Source organism: Phaseolus vulgaris, chromosome 8 (assembly GCF_000499845.2).
Source record: "Phaseolus vulgaris cultivar G19833 chromosome 8, P. vulgaris v2.0, whole genome shotgun sequence".
Lineage (NCBI taxonomy): Eukaryota > Viridiplantae > Streptophyta > Magnoliopsida > Fabales > Fabaceae > Phaseolus > Phaseolus vulgaris.
Window position 1 is genome coordinate 29,292,326 of NC_023752.2, and position 15,076 is coordinate 29,307,401.

The window sequence follows — 15,076 nt, forward strand, 5'->3', positions numbered from 1 at the left end:
TCAATTCATCCCAATTAAGTACTTCTCATTTTCTGCCATTTATAACATCAGTTTCCCTTTTTGTCCACCAAGACCTAGCACATTCTTGAAAACGTAGGGTAGCCATGGAAAATCTGTAAATTCATCCAATTGATGTTTTTCAAAGATTTGATCAACTTTTGTTTTCCATTCTAAATATGCTTCAACATTTTTATTTCCATCAAAGTAAGGAATGTATACTTCAGGCTCGGTAGAATAATATAAACTTCTAGGCTCAAAACGCATCCCTTCCTTTTTTTGATAATGAGGGCTATAAATATTTCTTCTACTATGATGATAAGTATACATAGACATATTAAGCTTTGTATTTAAAAGATTTTTCACAAGAAGGAAAGTGAGTTTAGCACACAAGGTAAATTCCCAGGAAAGAGAGGTGGGTCACAATGGACACTCTTAAGTACCAAGTCTTTCCTAGCCAGAACTTATCCCAATGCACTTCACAAATCTCCTTCTAATGAAAACTTCTTCAACACAAACAAAGAGTTTTCTAAAGAAAGAAACTAAAAGAAAGCTTTTAAAAACTAAGAATTTAAATTGCAAAAATTTAAACTAGAAGACTCCTAATGGTGAGGCTTGTTGGCACTTGTGAACTTTTAAGACACACTCACCGTCTAAAGCGTGTATCTAATAAGAAAATTAAAGAAAACTTGTAGGAGATGGAAGAACACCAAAGGCTCTTCCAAGACACCTAAAGTAAAGATAAAGGTCAAATTACAAAACAATTGAAATCAAACAAAATTTTAAAAAATAATCTTCAAAGTTCTCTTCTCTTCTCTCACAAGTGAGAGTGGCACTTTTCACTTCTCCTGGTTGTTTCCTGTATCTATGATCTTGGCCATCTGCAAATTAAGCAGTTCATGCACCCTCTGCTTCAACTACACAACAAAAGCAACACAACGCTTATTGATCAATAAGCTCATTCTTAGTAACCTATAAATAGGGAACTCTTAACTGACTATAACTGTCTTTACCAGAATCAACAATACAGTTAGAATTCAGTTAACTAATTTCACTGAAATCTATCAAGACACATAATTTTAGTTCAAAAAAAATATATATAATGTGATTGAGCATATTTCAAACCCACGCCAGGGAAATGGCTTTAAATCATACCAAAGAGAAAGAGATTAGCAGTTGCCTCAAAAGGATGCATTATGCACTAAAAAATGGGATGGAGCACAAAGAGTGCCAATATGGTTATCCTTGAAGAAACTTTCTGTTCATAAAAGTGTGATTTATTAGGAAAAAAAAAGTGGTTATAAAGGCTGAGATTCTGCAAAACTTTCAGCACATCTAACATAATATCAAAAGTTTTTATTGTTTCACAAGAATTCCATAAACCAGCTTCAATGTGGTCATTGTTTAGCTAACTCTATAGCTTTATTAGAGATAAAGGTCAAAATATGAAAATTAGAATGGATTTTCCTCACCTCAGGTAGGCCTTCTTCTGTTTTCACAGATACATTAATAGCCCCGTCAGGACCTGATTTCCGGTAGTTCTCAAGATCAAGTTGTGAGGGATGAGGCTCATCTGTTGCATAGACCACAGGAGAAGTCCTCAACAGATCACATTTCGACACAACATCCAGCCATAAATGTCCAGTGAACCTTTCTCTGAGTTCTTTGTATATTGAAAACTGCAGAACCAACCGTCATCAATTGAATGCCTAATCAAAAGACAAAAACTTTCAAATGATTACAATTCTTTTGATTTTTCAGACTTTTTATACCCCATCTCCAACCTTGATTTATCCCAAAATGAAAATAATAACCAGAATTTATAACCAAAAAGCTTCAGTCTTTGTTAGTGTAAAAATTCAGATTAATTACACAGATAAATTTCCATTTGCCAACAATTACCCAACCAGCAAGGTTTCTCCATTAAACTGAAGTACACAATTACACATAGACAACCATAAGCCAGCAATGTGGTGCACAATTTGAGAATAATAGCATGTCTTAGGACCAACCTTTTGAACTGTTTAATTTTCTACCCCAATCTAGACTAACCACGGTGCTACACAAACAAGAATGGAAGGAAGTAGTGCTTAATACAAAAGGAACAGACCAAGAACAGATGCCCATCAACCCCAAACAGTGAGCTTTTTTTAGCTTGTAATGGCTAGTTTTTTCATTTCCCAACTACCTCAAATGGCTATCTTTTCATCTACACTACATGTAAAACTGTTCATTATAACAAACACATGTTGAGCTGTGATAAAAACAAAATTGCACCATTAGTTATCTGGGTAAAAGTATGAAATAAATCTCCAGATCCCATGCTATATCCCTATCTTATCCATTTTCCAGTGTATTTACTTTACATTGCAATCTTAAATACTATCAACACGGATGTGTTAGTACTCTTCATCATTTATCAAGTCCTTTAAGTTTTAATGACATTAAATAGCTTTAACAAAAATTCTTCAAAAATAAGAATTGTAAAATGTTATTTTAAATTTTTTTATCAATTCAATTCACTCCTATGTTAAGTTTGGAACCACTTTTAACTAGCATGACAGACTAAATATTTTCCGCTAAAGATCTTAATAGGTTGGTGACATTTTGCCGACAATCCAATGCCGGCCATAGAAATTATGTTCACTCGAGTCCATCCCTATTACTTTGTCATCTCTAATTTTGTTATTGTTTTATTTCTGACTGCTATCAGATATACCTTTCATAGGTTTCCATGGAAGTAATTACAGAATAAATAACCAAATATTGATAGCCCCACAATACATTAGAATAAAGAATCACTGAAATTGACCACAAACACTTGGCATCTAATTCTAATGGAGCCACGAGTCCAAGTTAAGCCTATATAGTCTAGATAAGTACATGATTCAACCGCTTGAATGAAAATTGTCCTTTTTGCATTATAAGTTTGAAAGCAACAGATTACCTTTATAGCCAGTTAAAGAAGATTTATACTTCACACTTATTTTTAGTTTTAATAATTCAGTTGCCAAAGAAGCCACCTGATCAGAAGGCGAGGTGCCACACTCCCCCGAAAGGTCATGGACATACAGAACTGCTGTTGGCAGGTGTGAAAGGACAGCCAGAGTCAACTTCTCCAAATTATTCCTGTCCTCTAAATATCCAACAAGAGAAACAAATTAAAGGAAAACTAAATCAATAGAAAAATCAATTCATAAATCACAAATTGTGACTTATTAGAGCTAACTAAGAGGTACAGGAGGTTTAAGATCCTTCAAACAACCCATAGTATTATAATCTACCAACTTGTAAGGTGCCTGTGAATTTTCAACCAAGTCAATATTCAATAAGTCCTGTCTCCACAGCCTGGCTTTCCCTTGAAAGCCATTTCTATACTCTTCTTCGGTATAATAATAATAATAATAATAATAATAATAATAATAATAGTAATAGTAATAATAATAATAATAATAATAATAAATCGTTAATTAAGAGCATTATAAATTCAGAACAATTAGGAATTCACCTACAAGAAAACGGAAAAAGCAAACCACTTTCTTTTCATGACATATAGAAGTTCCTAACAAATCTATGACTATTACCAGAAGATGAAAAAAAATAGTTCTTTCCCACGGTGTGCAGGGTAAAATGCTGAGCAAATATTTTCACATCTACAAAGTTTCAAGGTTCCACCTTTTCCCTCAAGTCATTTTTACTCTAAATTGTCGAACAAAACATAACACCATAACCATTTATACAGTATAACAATGCTTGGTAAAACCAAATTTGATGGAGGAGGGCCAAGCACATCCCACCATGAAAACCAAGACCCAAAGCTAGACCGTGATGAGCGTCTAGACTCAAGGAAGGAGCGTCTAGGACGTGAAGAGGGGAGGCTACACATGGAGCGTCTAGGGGGAGGCCTAGACCGTCTAGGCCCTATTACAAGGTCAATGGCTAAGCACATTCACGCCCAATTGAATGAAGCCACGGATGGAAGAGAGAAAGCCTTGTACATGTTACATGGAGGCCCATTAGGGGTACTTAGTAATTAGAGTAGTGTAGAAAGCATAATTGAGTGAACATTCTAGAATCTCTTTTGTTTGGCCGGTCATGAGCACATGTGCCATGTGCTTTGTGATTTGCATTTCATTTGACTTTCATTTCATTAGACATTAGCTTAGCTTCTACGGCCATTTAGCTTATAAATAGGAAGGCCTACACCTTGTATTTGCAAGTTTATTGTGAGTAAAGTTATGCTGCCATTTTGTGCCAAGCTTTGCTTCTCCCTAAAACTCTAGGCTCTAAACTTCACATCCTTCACCTTTCCTTGGGCTGGCCAAACCTCCCAATGATCATACACATCATGCACCTTCAAGATCAACATCACTCTTAGGAGGATCTTGCACACACACATCCATAGCTTCCGCACCATCTCTTACATGATTCAAGAAGAACTTCATGAATTTTGCCATCATTTGGTATCATGAGCTTAGGTTCTTCAAGATGAGTTGCTTTTGGTCTTTTCATTTTTAGTTCTTCTTTATTTCATGTTGTTCATCTTATTTCCATAATTGTCTTGCTGTTTTTTACATTTTAATTTGTTTTGGTGTGCTATTTGGAAGATCCAACCGGTGCACTTTGTTCAATTGATCTTGAACAATTCTTGTGCAAATTGTGATAGGATTCCATACACCTTTGAGTTGTTGTTTTCTTTTAAGCTTTTGAGTCTTTATTGCACTTTTAATTTGGTTCATATTATGCTTTTGAGTCTTTAATTTCTGAATCCATATATGTTTTGTCAAGTCATGTTCATCCACAATGTCAACAATTCTTAGTAGTCCTTTATTTGGCTTGATTGTTTCTTGATTTTGGGTATCTTTAATTGCTTTGAATCTGCTGTTCTTTGATCTTTTGGTGCCTTTTTAATTTTAGTTTGAATTCCTATTTGTGTTTAGATCTTACACAAATTCTATTTCACAAATTCCATTGTGTTTAAATTTTGGTATCTTGCTGTTTTTGTTTCCAGTTTCCAGAATCCCCTGTGTTTCACATTCTCTGTGCTGGCTGTTTTGTTCCAGAAAAATATTTTCACTCATAGGAAAATTTTGATTCTCTGGAATATGCAAGTTTGAAGTGTTATAGAAAGGACAAAAAAAGAATTAGTTCAAAAGAATCAACAGAAAAAAAATGATAAATCTTTTAAAATCAGTGTGCAAATCTGAGGCGCTACAGTTGGCGTAACTGAACACCAAAATTGCAAAATTTATTAAAAAAAAATGGTGCATGCGTTTTGAGTGATTCCAAAGCCAGATTTTAGCTAAGATCTTGAATATCTTGCATATCAAATTTCAGAATCATATCTTAAAAACACAGCTCAGCATAAATTGGGGAAAAACACGTTTCTGGCCCACAACAAATTTTCCAGTGGTGCTGTTTTTTATTTTGTAATCTAATTCTAGTGCCATTCTTAGGAATTCTTTTGTGTGCCTACCTTTAATTGAGTACCTTTTATTTGCTTGCTTAATATTTCTTGGACCTCTTTCTCATAATCTAACTCCTTTTGGTGGTACTGTTTTATTCAATTAAATTGTTTCTTGCTTTTGTTCTTTGACCTCTAATTTGGTGATGGAATTTATTCTCCTTTGGTGCTTAATTGAATGGAAACTTGACTTGGGTAAGGTCTAGTCTTTTGATAGGTGCTGGAATTGGAGAATTAAGACCTTCATTCTAAGGGGAAACAAAGCCAAGGCCGAATCAAGCTTTCTTGAAAAACACTACAAACACTTGAGGGCCAACAAGCAAAGACAACAAGGAAGTGCATTTAGCAAAAAGAGGATCAACAAAGGGAATTTTCTTAATTTCTTTGCAACTTAATTTGTGTTAATTACTTCTTAATTACGTTATTAGACGGTGAGTGTGTCTTCAAGGGCTCAAAGTGTCCAAGAAGCCTCACCTAGGGCCGACTAGTATAGAACTATTTAATTAGCAATTGTTAATTGTTCTTAGTTGTTTCTATATTGCTTAATTAGTAACGCTTTGTATGTGTGGTTGTTTTAAGTTTTGTTAAAACCGTCTAGCTTTGTTAATTAGTTAGCATACATTGTTTTTCTTGCATTGAAAAAAAAGTTTTGATTTCTCAACTTAATTGTGTTTTAAGTAGTTTACTAAGAGGAAGTTTTGTGTGAAGACATTGAGGGATAGTTTTTTGCTAAGGCAAAGGCTTGGTACTTAAGTAGTCCTTTGTGACTCACCTCCCTTACCTGGAAAACTACCTTCTTTGACTTTCCTAAATTTCCTCAAGGTAAAACACTTATATACACAAAAACTTTAGCCATGTCTTCTCCTCCTCACTCTCCAAAGTCAATTGAAAAGTGAAGTCAAATCTATAAAATCTCTATTAAAAGAAGTTTCACAAGCTGTACAAATGATTTCTTTTAGACAATTGGAGAATGAGAATAAAATTAATGAATTGGCTAAAGCCCAAGAAGAGAAATCACAAAAATCAAAAAAATCAAAAAAAAACTCATACTCATGCATCTAGGAGTAATGAGTTTCTAGGGGAGGGGAGCCTTAGAATTAATGACTATTACCAACCACCCCCTAGAAGAAATAGGCAAAGGGAGCAAGAGGTGCCAAGGGAAACTAGAGTAGACCTACCTCACTTTCATGGTAAGGAAAACGTAGAAATCTACCTAGATTGGGAGATAAAGGTAGAACAACTCTTTGCTTGCCATAGGGTGAGTGAAGAACGTAAGGTACCCCTAGCCACCCTTAGCTTCCAAGGGAACGCCATGTATTGGTGGACCTCTCTCGAAAGAGAAAGGCGTCTTCATAGGGAACCTCCCATTACATATTGGAATGACCTTAGGGGAGCCCTAAGACGCCGACACATACCTTCCTACTACCATAGGGAGTTGATGGACAAGCTCCAAAGACTCCAACAAAAATACATGAGTGTGGAAGAGTATAGACAAAAAATGGAGCTCTACATAATGAGAGCATCCATTAGAGAAGAGGAGGAAACCACAATAGCTAGGTTTCTTAGTGGCCTATCACTTGAGATAAGAGATAGAGTGGAGCTCTTACCTTACCAAGACTTGAATGACTTGGTTCAACTTTGCATTAAAGTTGAGCAACAAATCTTACGCAAAACGTCAAGTCAAAAGGTGAGCCCTTACTCTAACTTTTATCCCAATAAATAGTTTAGAAGGGAGGGTAGTACATCATAAGAAAAACCAAAAGAACCTACCAAACCTTTCACCAAAAAAACCTCCACCCCACCCATCCGAGCTAGAGATGTTAAGTGTTTCAAGTGCTATGGTAGAGGGCATGTGCAAGCACAATGTCCAAACCAAAGGACTTTGTTTCTTAAGGGTGTAGATGAATACACTAGTGGCGAGGATGAGCCTAGTGAGAGAGAGGAAGGGGGAGAGGATGAGAGGGTAGCTCCACTAGAGGGAGAATTGCTTATGATTAGGAGAACCCTCAACAATCACCCTAGCACATCCATTGAAACACAAAGAGAGAACATATTTCATACAAGATGCAATGTTTTAGAAAACATATGTTCCCTCATTGTGGATAGTGGATCTAGTTGTAATTGTTGTAGTGCTAGGATGGTGGAAAAGCTTAAGCTACAAGTAGTTCCTCACCCAAAACCTTACAAACTTCAATGGCTTACTGAAAATGGGAAACTACTTGTAGACAAGCAAGTGGAAATCAAGTTTTCCATAGGGAACTACAAAGATAAAGTTTTATGTGATGTAGTACCTATGGAAGCTTGTCATATCTTATTAGGGAGACCATGGCAATTTGATAAGAAAACATTGCATGATGGTCTCACTAACGAGATTTCCTTCACCCACAAGTATAAAAAGTTTGTACTTAGTCCTTTACCACATTCTCAAGTGGTGAAAGACCAAATACAAATGAAGCATAAGAGGGATGAGGAAAACAAAAAAAAAAGAGCGTTAGAAAAAAAGAAAATCCTTAGGGATAGGAAGGCGTGGGAGAAGAGTGTTCCTTCCCACATTGATCAACAAGAAAAGCCTCTTGAAAACGTTTTTGAAAATTTGCTTCTTGTCGAACAACCAAGCCTTATCTTTTGTAAAGGAGCACTTACATGCACTGCCACAAGTAGTGAACTTATGAATTTGACCCCGAGGAAACAAAGGAGATAGAATCACAAGTTCAAGACTTGTTGGAGAAGGATTGGGTTCAAAAGAGCCTAAGCCCTTGTGCTGTACCTGTCTTGTTGGTGCCCAAAAAAAATGGAAAATGGCGCATGTGTTGTGATTGTCGAGCAATCAACAACATCACCATCAAGTATAGGCATCCAATCCCAAGGCTTGACGATATGCTTGATGAATTACATGGGTCAACTCTATTCTCCAAAATTGACCTTAAAAGAGGATATCACCAAATTCGAATCAAGGAGGGTGATGAGTGGAAAACCGCTTTTAAGACCAAATTTGGATTATATGAGTGGTTGGTGATGCCCTTTGGGCTTACTAATGCCCCAAGTACATTCATGAGGCTTATGAATCACACCTTAAGAGATTGTATAGGTAAATATGTAGTAGTTTATTTTGATGATATCTTAGTGTATAGTAAAACCCTAGAAGACCATCTAAGTCACCTTAGGGAAGTTCTTCTAGTGCTTAGGAAAAATAGTCTTTTTGCAAATAGGGATAAGTGTACCTTTTGTGTAGATAGTGTAGTTTTCTTAGGCTTCATAGCAAACAAAAAGGGGGTGCATGTAGATCCCGAGAAAATCAAAGCCATCCGCGAGTGGCCCACTCCACAAAATGTAAGTGATGTAAGAAGTTTTCATGGGTTAACTAGCTTCTATAGAAGGTTTGTGCCTAATTTTTCTAGTCTAGCTTCTCCTTTGAATGAGCTTGTTAAAAAAGATGTTGCATTTTGTTGGAATGAAAAGCATGAGCAAGCCTTCCAAAGGCTAAAAGCTCAACTCACCAATGCACCAATTCTATCTCTCCCAAATTTTTCCAAAACTTTTGAGATAGAGTGTGATGCATCGGGGGTAGGCATAGGTGCGGTATTGTTGCAAGGTGGACACCCCATTGCTTATTTTAGTGAAAAACTCCATGGTGTCACCCTCAACTACCCCACCTATGACAAAGAGCTCTATGCTCTTGTGCAAGCCCTAAAGACTTGGGAACACTACCTTGTGTCCAAAGAATTTGTCATCCATAGTGATCACGAGTCTTTAAAATATTTGAAGGGCCAACACAAGCTCAACAAGAGACATGCTAAATGGATGGAATTTCTTGAACAATTTCTTTATGTAATCAAATACAAGAAAGGAAGCACCAATATAGTAGCCGATGCTTTTTCAAGGCGGCATACACTCTTTTCAAAATTGGGTGCCCAAATTCTTGGATTTGATCACATAAGGGAGCTTTACCAAGAAGATCAAGAACTCTCATCCATCTATGCCCAATGTCTACATAGAGCGCAAGGAGGTTACTATGTGTCCGAGGGATATCTTTTTAAAGAGGGAAAACTTTGCATTCCCTAAGGAACACATAGGAAACTCCTTGTCAAAGAATCACATGAGGGGGGACTCATGGGCCATTTTGGAGTTGATAAGACTCTAGACCTTTTAAAAGCAAAATTTTGTTGGCCACACATGAGGAAAGATGTCCAAAGACATTGTTCTAGATGCATCTCATGTTTAAAAGCAAAGTCTAGAACAATGCTTCCTGGACTCTACACCCCTTTGCCGATTGCAAATGCTCCTTGGGAAGACATTAGCATGGATTTCATTTTAGGACTTCCTAGGACTGCAAGAGGCCATGACTCTATCTTTGTGGTAGTGGACCGTTTTAGCAAAATGTCCCATTTTATTCCATGCCACAAGGTAGATGATGCTCAAAATATTTCTAGACTCTTCTTTAGAGAAGTGGTGAGACTTCATGGTCTCCCTAGAAGTATAGTATCCGATAGAGATCCCAAGTTTATAAGCCATTTTTGGAAAACTCTTTGGGGCAAACTTGGAACAAGACTACAATTTTCAACTTCTTGTCATCCTCAAACGGATGGCCAAACCGAAGTAGTCAATAGATCTCTTGGGACTATGCTTAGGGCTATCATGAAAGGCAACCATAAATCTTGGGATGAGTATCTTCCCCACATTGAATTTGCTTACAATCGAGTAGTTCACAAGACTACTAATGCTTCTCCTTTTGAAGTGGTATATGGTTTTAATCCTCTCACACCCATGGATTTGTTACCTCTTCCTAATCCACAAGAATTTGTGCATAAGGAAGGAGTCATCAAAGCCGACTTTGTAAAGAAAATGCATGAGAAGATTAAACTCCAAATACAACAACAAAATGAGAAGTACGCAAAATATAACAATAAAGGGAAGAAGGAAATAATTTTTGAGGAAGGAGACTTAGTTTGGCTTCACCTTCGCAAAGATAGATTTCCAACTCAAAGGAAGTCCAAACTAAGTCCCCGAGGTGATGGACCCTTTCAAGTCCTCAAGCGAGTCAATAACAATGCATATAAATTGGATCTACCTCTTGAATATGGAGTTCATGACACTTTTAATGTAATTGACCTTTCTCCATTTGTAGGTACCAATGACGATGACGAGCTAGATTTGAGGACAAATCCTTTCCAAGGGGGAGGGGATGATGGAGGAGGGCCAAGCACATCCCACCATGAAAGCCAAGACCCAAAGCTAGACCGTGATGAGCGTCTAGACTCAAGGAAGGAGCGTCTAGGACGTGAAGAGGGGAGGCTACACATGGAGCGTCTAGGGGGAGGCCTAGACCGTCTAGGCCCAATTACAAGGTCAATGGCTAAGCACATTCACGCCCAATTGAATGAAGCCACGGATGGAAGAGAGAAAGCCTTGTACATGTTACATGGAGGCCCATTAGGGGTACTTAGTAATTAGAGTAGTGTAGAAAGCATAATTGAGTGAACATTCTAGAATCTCTTTTGTTTGGCCGGTCATGAGCACATGTGCCATGTGCTTTGTGATTTGCATTTCATTTGGCTTTCATTTCATTAGACATTAGCTTAGCTTCTACGGCCATTTAGCTTATAAATAGGAAGGCCTACACCTTGTATTTGCAAGTTTATTGTGAGTAAAGTTATGCTGCCATTTTGTGCCAAGCTTTGCTTCTCCCTAGAACTCTAGGCTCTAAACTTCACATCCTTCACCTTTCCTTGGGCTGGCCGAACCTCCCAATGATCATACACATCATGCACCTTCAAGATCAACATCACTCTTAGGAGGATCTTGCACACACACATCGATAGCTTCCGCACCATCTCTTACATAATTCAAGAAGAACTTCATGAATTTTGCCATCAAAATTACCGGGAAAAATCTCATTTCTTTCTGGCCTAGAACAACTCCCCCAACTAACCAAGTGATCCTGCTACCACCATCCCTAAACAATACAACATTTCCCATAATTCTTTATAAGGAAAAAATGGAAATTGACGTCACTGTCCACACTCCTCTGTACCATACCCTTCCGCCTTAGAAAAACTGACCTAAAACCAGTTGTGAACTAAAAAGAAATTTCCCTAAGAAAATCTTTGGAAATATAACATTCACCAAATAAGAAAAATAAGTACTACTAGAAAACTAAGACAAACAAATGAAATGTTAATTACCATCATGCCTCCTCAGCAGGCCAGGAGTATCTGTTACCTACAGACATCCAAGGTATAAAATTACACCTGCATGATTTGCAGTTCACAATGAGAAAAAAAAAATGCTAAAAAGAAAATAAAAAATCACAAATTTACTAACCTGAAACTTCTGAATGTTAAAAATAATATGACCCATAAGAATTCCTCTTGTTGTGAAGGGATAGTTACAAACCTGAAATTTTATGTAGAAAGGAAAGGAGAAAGGGTGACAAATCTTAAATACTCAGCAACTAAAAGTTTTGCTTAAGCGTGAAGCAAAATATGTCAAGATTTTACTTAGTTTAGTATCGGCTGTACATATGACTAGTTAGGATCCTTGTAACTTAACTGTATATACATTAATAAGGGAAATTATATATACAAAGTGCTAGCTCACAATCTAGTAGAAACCATTCCTTCAAAAACAAGAGAAAGAAAAAGCACAATTATAACATAAGGCACTCGAACATTTCTGAACCACCAGCACATAACCATTGGAAATGGTCACAGATAAACCAAGTAACAAAATAGAAATATTTATCATTTAGTAGCAATTTTAACCAAGGTGGTTGTATGCTGATTGATCACCATATGCATATTTAATCTTTTAGGCAGACCAATAAGAAGGAAATTGAAAGAGATGTAGATTTATTGGAAACATTGATAGGATACTTAGTAGGATGAAAAATTCCATTCAAGCTCAGATTTTTAAAGAGCCTAATGAAATTTTAACAAAGAAATATTCTAACATTTAGTTGCATACCTCAGGCTTGCCAGTAGAGAGCACATGGACCAAAGAAGATTTTCCTACGTTAGGAGCTCCAACAAGACAGAGTGTTGGTGTTTCCAAATTAATTACCGGCATTGCTCTGAGAGTCTGTAACATTTATAACTATCAGATAGATAATATAAATTAAGTTCGGATGGAATATTATTGGAGAAAACAAAAATTAAATTTCACAGGTCACCCAAATTGTTAACACTGATGTAACACACAGACAAAACCAAAGAAGCATTTCATTTATTGAAAATGCAGAATACCTTGGCTATGTCTAACAAATCATCAACAACTTTTCTTTCTTGAGCAAAAATCTCTTCAATTTTCTTAAGACCCTGCATAAAATCATGGCACATACTGAAATCTTCAGAAAAACTAGGAAGCAGATGATTCCTCAAAAGATCTACACCTCACCTCACTCAACCTTTCCTCTGCTTCTCGCTTTGTTGAAGACTGTTACAAGATGAAATAAAATCAATCTTGTTAACAAAGCTAACAAAGCAAAGGATGAAAAAAGAAATCACCAATTTAACAAGATGATAACGTAAAGAGACAATGGAACAGTCCATCTGAAAGAATTCAATTCATTAAAATAACAGGCTGAGGCTCACATGATGGTACAAATAGTGACATAAGCAAGCTTCATACTTTAAGGATGAAGCAATGAAGACCATACAAATTATATAAAAATCTCATTTTCGAAAATGTTAAATAGCATAAAATCTTGCCATTGGGAAGACAATATTTCATACCTTCAACAAGAACAAAATAGTATTGACATCAACACCTAGCATAAAATATTCCAAATTTTTCTACTAAGACTTCATAAATATCAGTTAAAATAACAATTCAAAGCAGCATGATGACAACTACATAATTATCCAGCCAAGAAATAGAACAAAATCAAATGTGAATTACTAAATAAACCTTAGCACAAAATGAAGCATGTTCCTTTCCAACAGATACTACTCTCTTCCTTAAACCATCTACCTTCCGAAGCACCTGTTAAAAAAATTAAAAACAAATTAGACAAAGTATAAAATAACAATTTATATGAATGCAGCCATCATCCAAAGTATGTATCCATGCAGCCTTGGGAATGATAAATAATGATAAGATATGTCATGTAATAACAAAGGGAATGCACTAGTGGAAGTTATAAAACATGTCTAGTGCTGCAATGCTGTTTTACTAACATACCATTTCATAGTATCCATCTCCAAGAGTCAGCTCAATCAGAGATCTTTCATAAGGATGAAGGTATGTTTTGTTCGGAAAATTCTCCACATAAGTCCTCAAGGGAACAGCTATTTCCTAACAAGAGCAGCGCCGTTAACTTTGATACATTCTTTTTTCTATAAATTGGACGGTAGAAACTGAAATACACATTATAGCTCAAAGCATGACATATTCAGAAGTGACGTGGACGAACATACTTTCATCAATGCATCAAGTTGCTTTGCACCCTTGTTTTTCTCCCTTTTTGCAATGTTTGCAATTCCTAAAGTTTAAGCAAACTAAAGTCAATGTCAACCACAGGGTTTAAGATGTAAACACAAATGTCAACCTGGAAACAAAGAACGTAATTGCAGTCAAGAACCTTTTGTTGCAGAAACCCTCCTCGCCTTTCTCAGTGCCGATCCAATAATGTCAATTGATGGCATCACTATGGGCAACTTTTGAAATGCCCCAACAGATTCAATTTTCCTAGAAGGCCTCTCCTACAATTCAAAAGTCCATTCAAACAGTAAAACTAGCAAATTTTTCTTCCAAATTACCACAAAGACACTATTAAGTGGAATATTCACATACATATATACATCATACATAATACAGAAGCAATATACTCATACTACATACTCACATACCATTGTATTTTTTTCTGTTGGGTGTTGCACAGTGGGATGATAGCTTCCATTGGAAATTTCATATGAGTTAGTTTGGATGGCTTTACACAAGTACCAAATGGGGTGCATTTTTACATTAGGTGTTCCTGCATTATGAACCCAATTGCAAACAACGCTCTTTAAAGTGTATTAACACAAACTAACCCAACAAAATAACAGATTCAAGTTCACTGCAGCTATAGTTATAGCATGGAAAGGTCCAATTAAGATATGAAGGGTGAAACAAATAGTAAACAAAATTGAAGGAGTGAAGCGATACTTACGTTTGGTGTTTGTGGAGAGAAAAAGAGAGGAAGGAAAGGCATGGCCTTTGAGGAAAAGAGAATAAGGGGCTTTCATGTCTCTTCCTCTTCTCTTGCTGCGGCTAATGTTACACAGCAGCAAGCAACCACTTTTGTGAAACTCTCAATGCCGTTCTTCTCCACCGATAATATTGCATTCGCTATAACTGTTTCTTTTTTTTCTTTTATTTTACAATTTTTTTAAAAAATGGTCAGATTTTAATATTATTTTTTTTATTTATTGCAAAATAAAGAAAACAATATCATCTAATAGAGTGCCTTAAGGGAGATCCTTAAAATCACTATTTGGAGGTAGTCCAAAAAATAAAGGGGTTGTATATTTCCTAAATTTTAATATGGTTAATTATATGATAAAAAGGAACAAATATAAATATAAATAAAAGTTAATTCATATATTAATTCTGTATTATAAATTTTAAATGTTTATT

The 15,076-nt window shown here is 36.1% G+C and overlaps 1 protein-coding gene across 1 annotated transcript; it reads right to left on the reverse strand.

Annotated features, from left to right (window-relative positions):
• Nucleotides 1-551: 551 nt before the first annotated feature.
• On the reverse strand, nt 552-14,786 carry LOC137825552 (uncharacterized). Its single transcript, XM_068631244.1, has 14 exons — nt 14,610-14,786; nt 14,308-14,432; nt 14,040-14,160; nt 13,876-13,940; nt 13,640-13,753; nt 13,367-13,441; nt 12,854-12,892; nt 12,703-12,774; nt 12,425-12,538; nt 11,783-11,854; nt 11,644-11,680; nt 3,021-3,133; nt 1,470-1,676; nt 552-914 (listed from the first exon to the last, which is right to left on the reverse strand). Exons 1-14 carry the CDS (start codon nt 14,683-14,685, stop codon nt 837-839), a joined length of 1,308 nt encoding a protein of 435 aa, XP_068487345.1. The 5' UTR covers nt 14,686-14,786; the 3' UTR covers nt 552-836.
• Between the last annotated feature and the right edge of the window lie 290 nt (nt 14,787-15,076).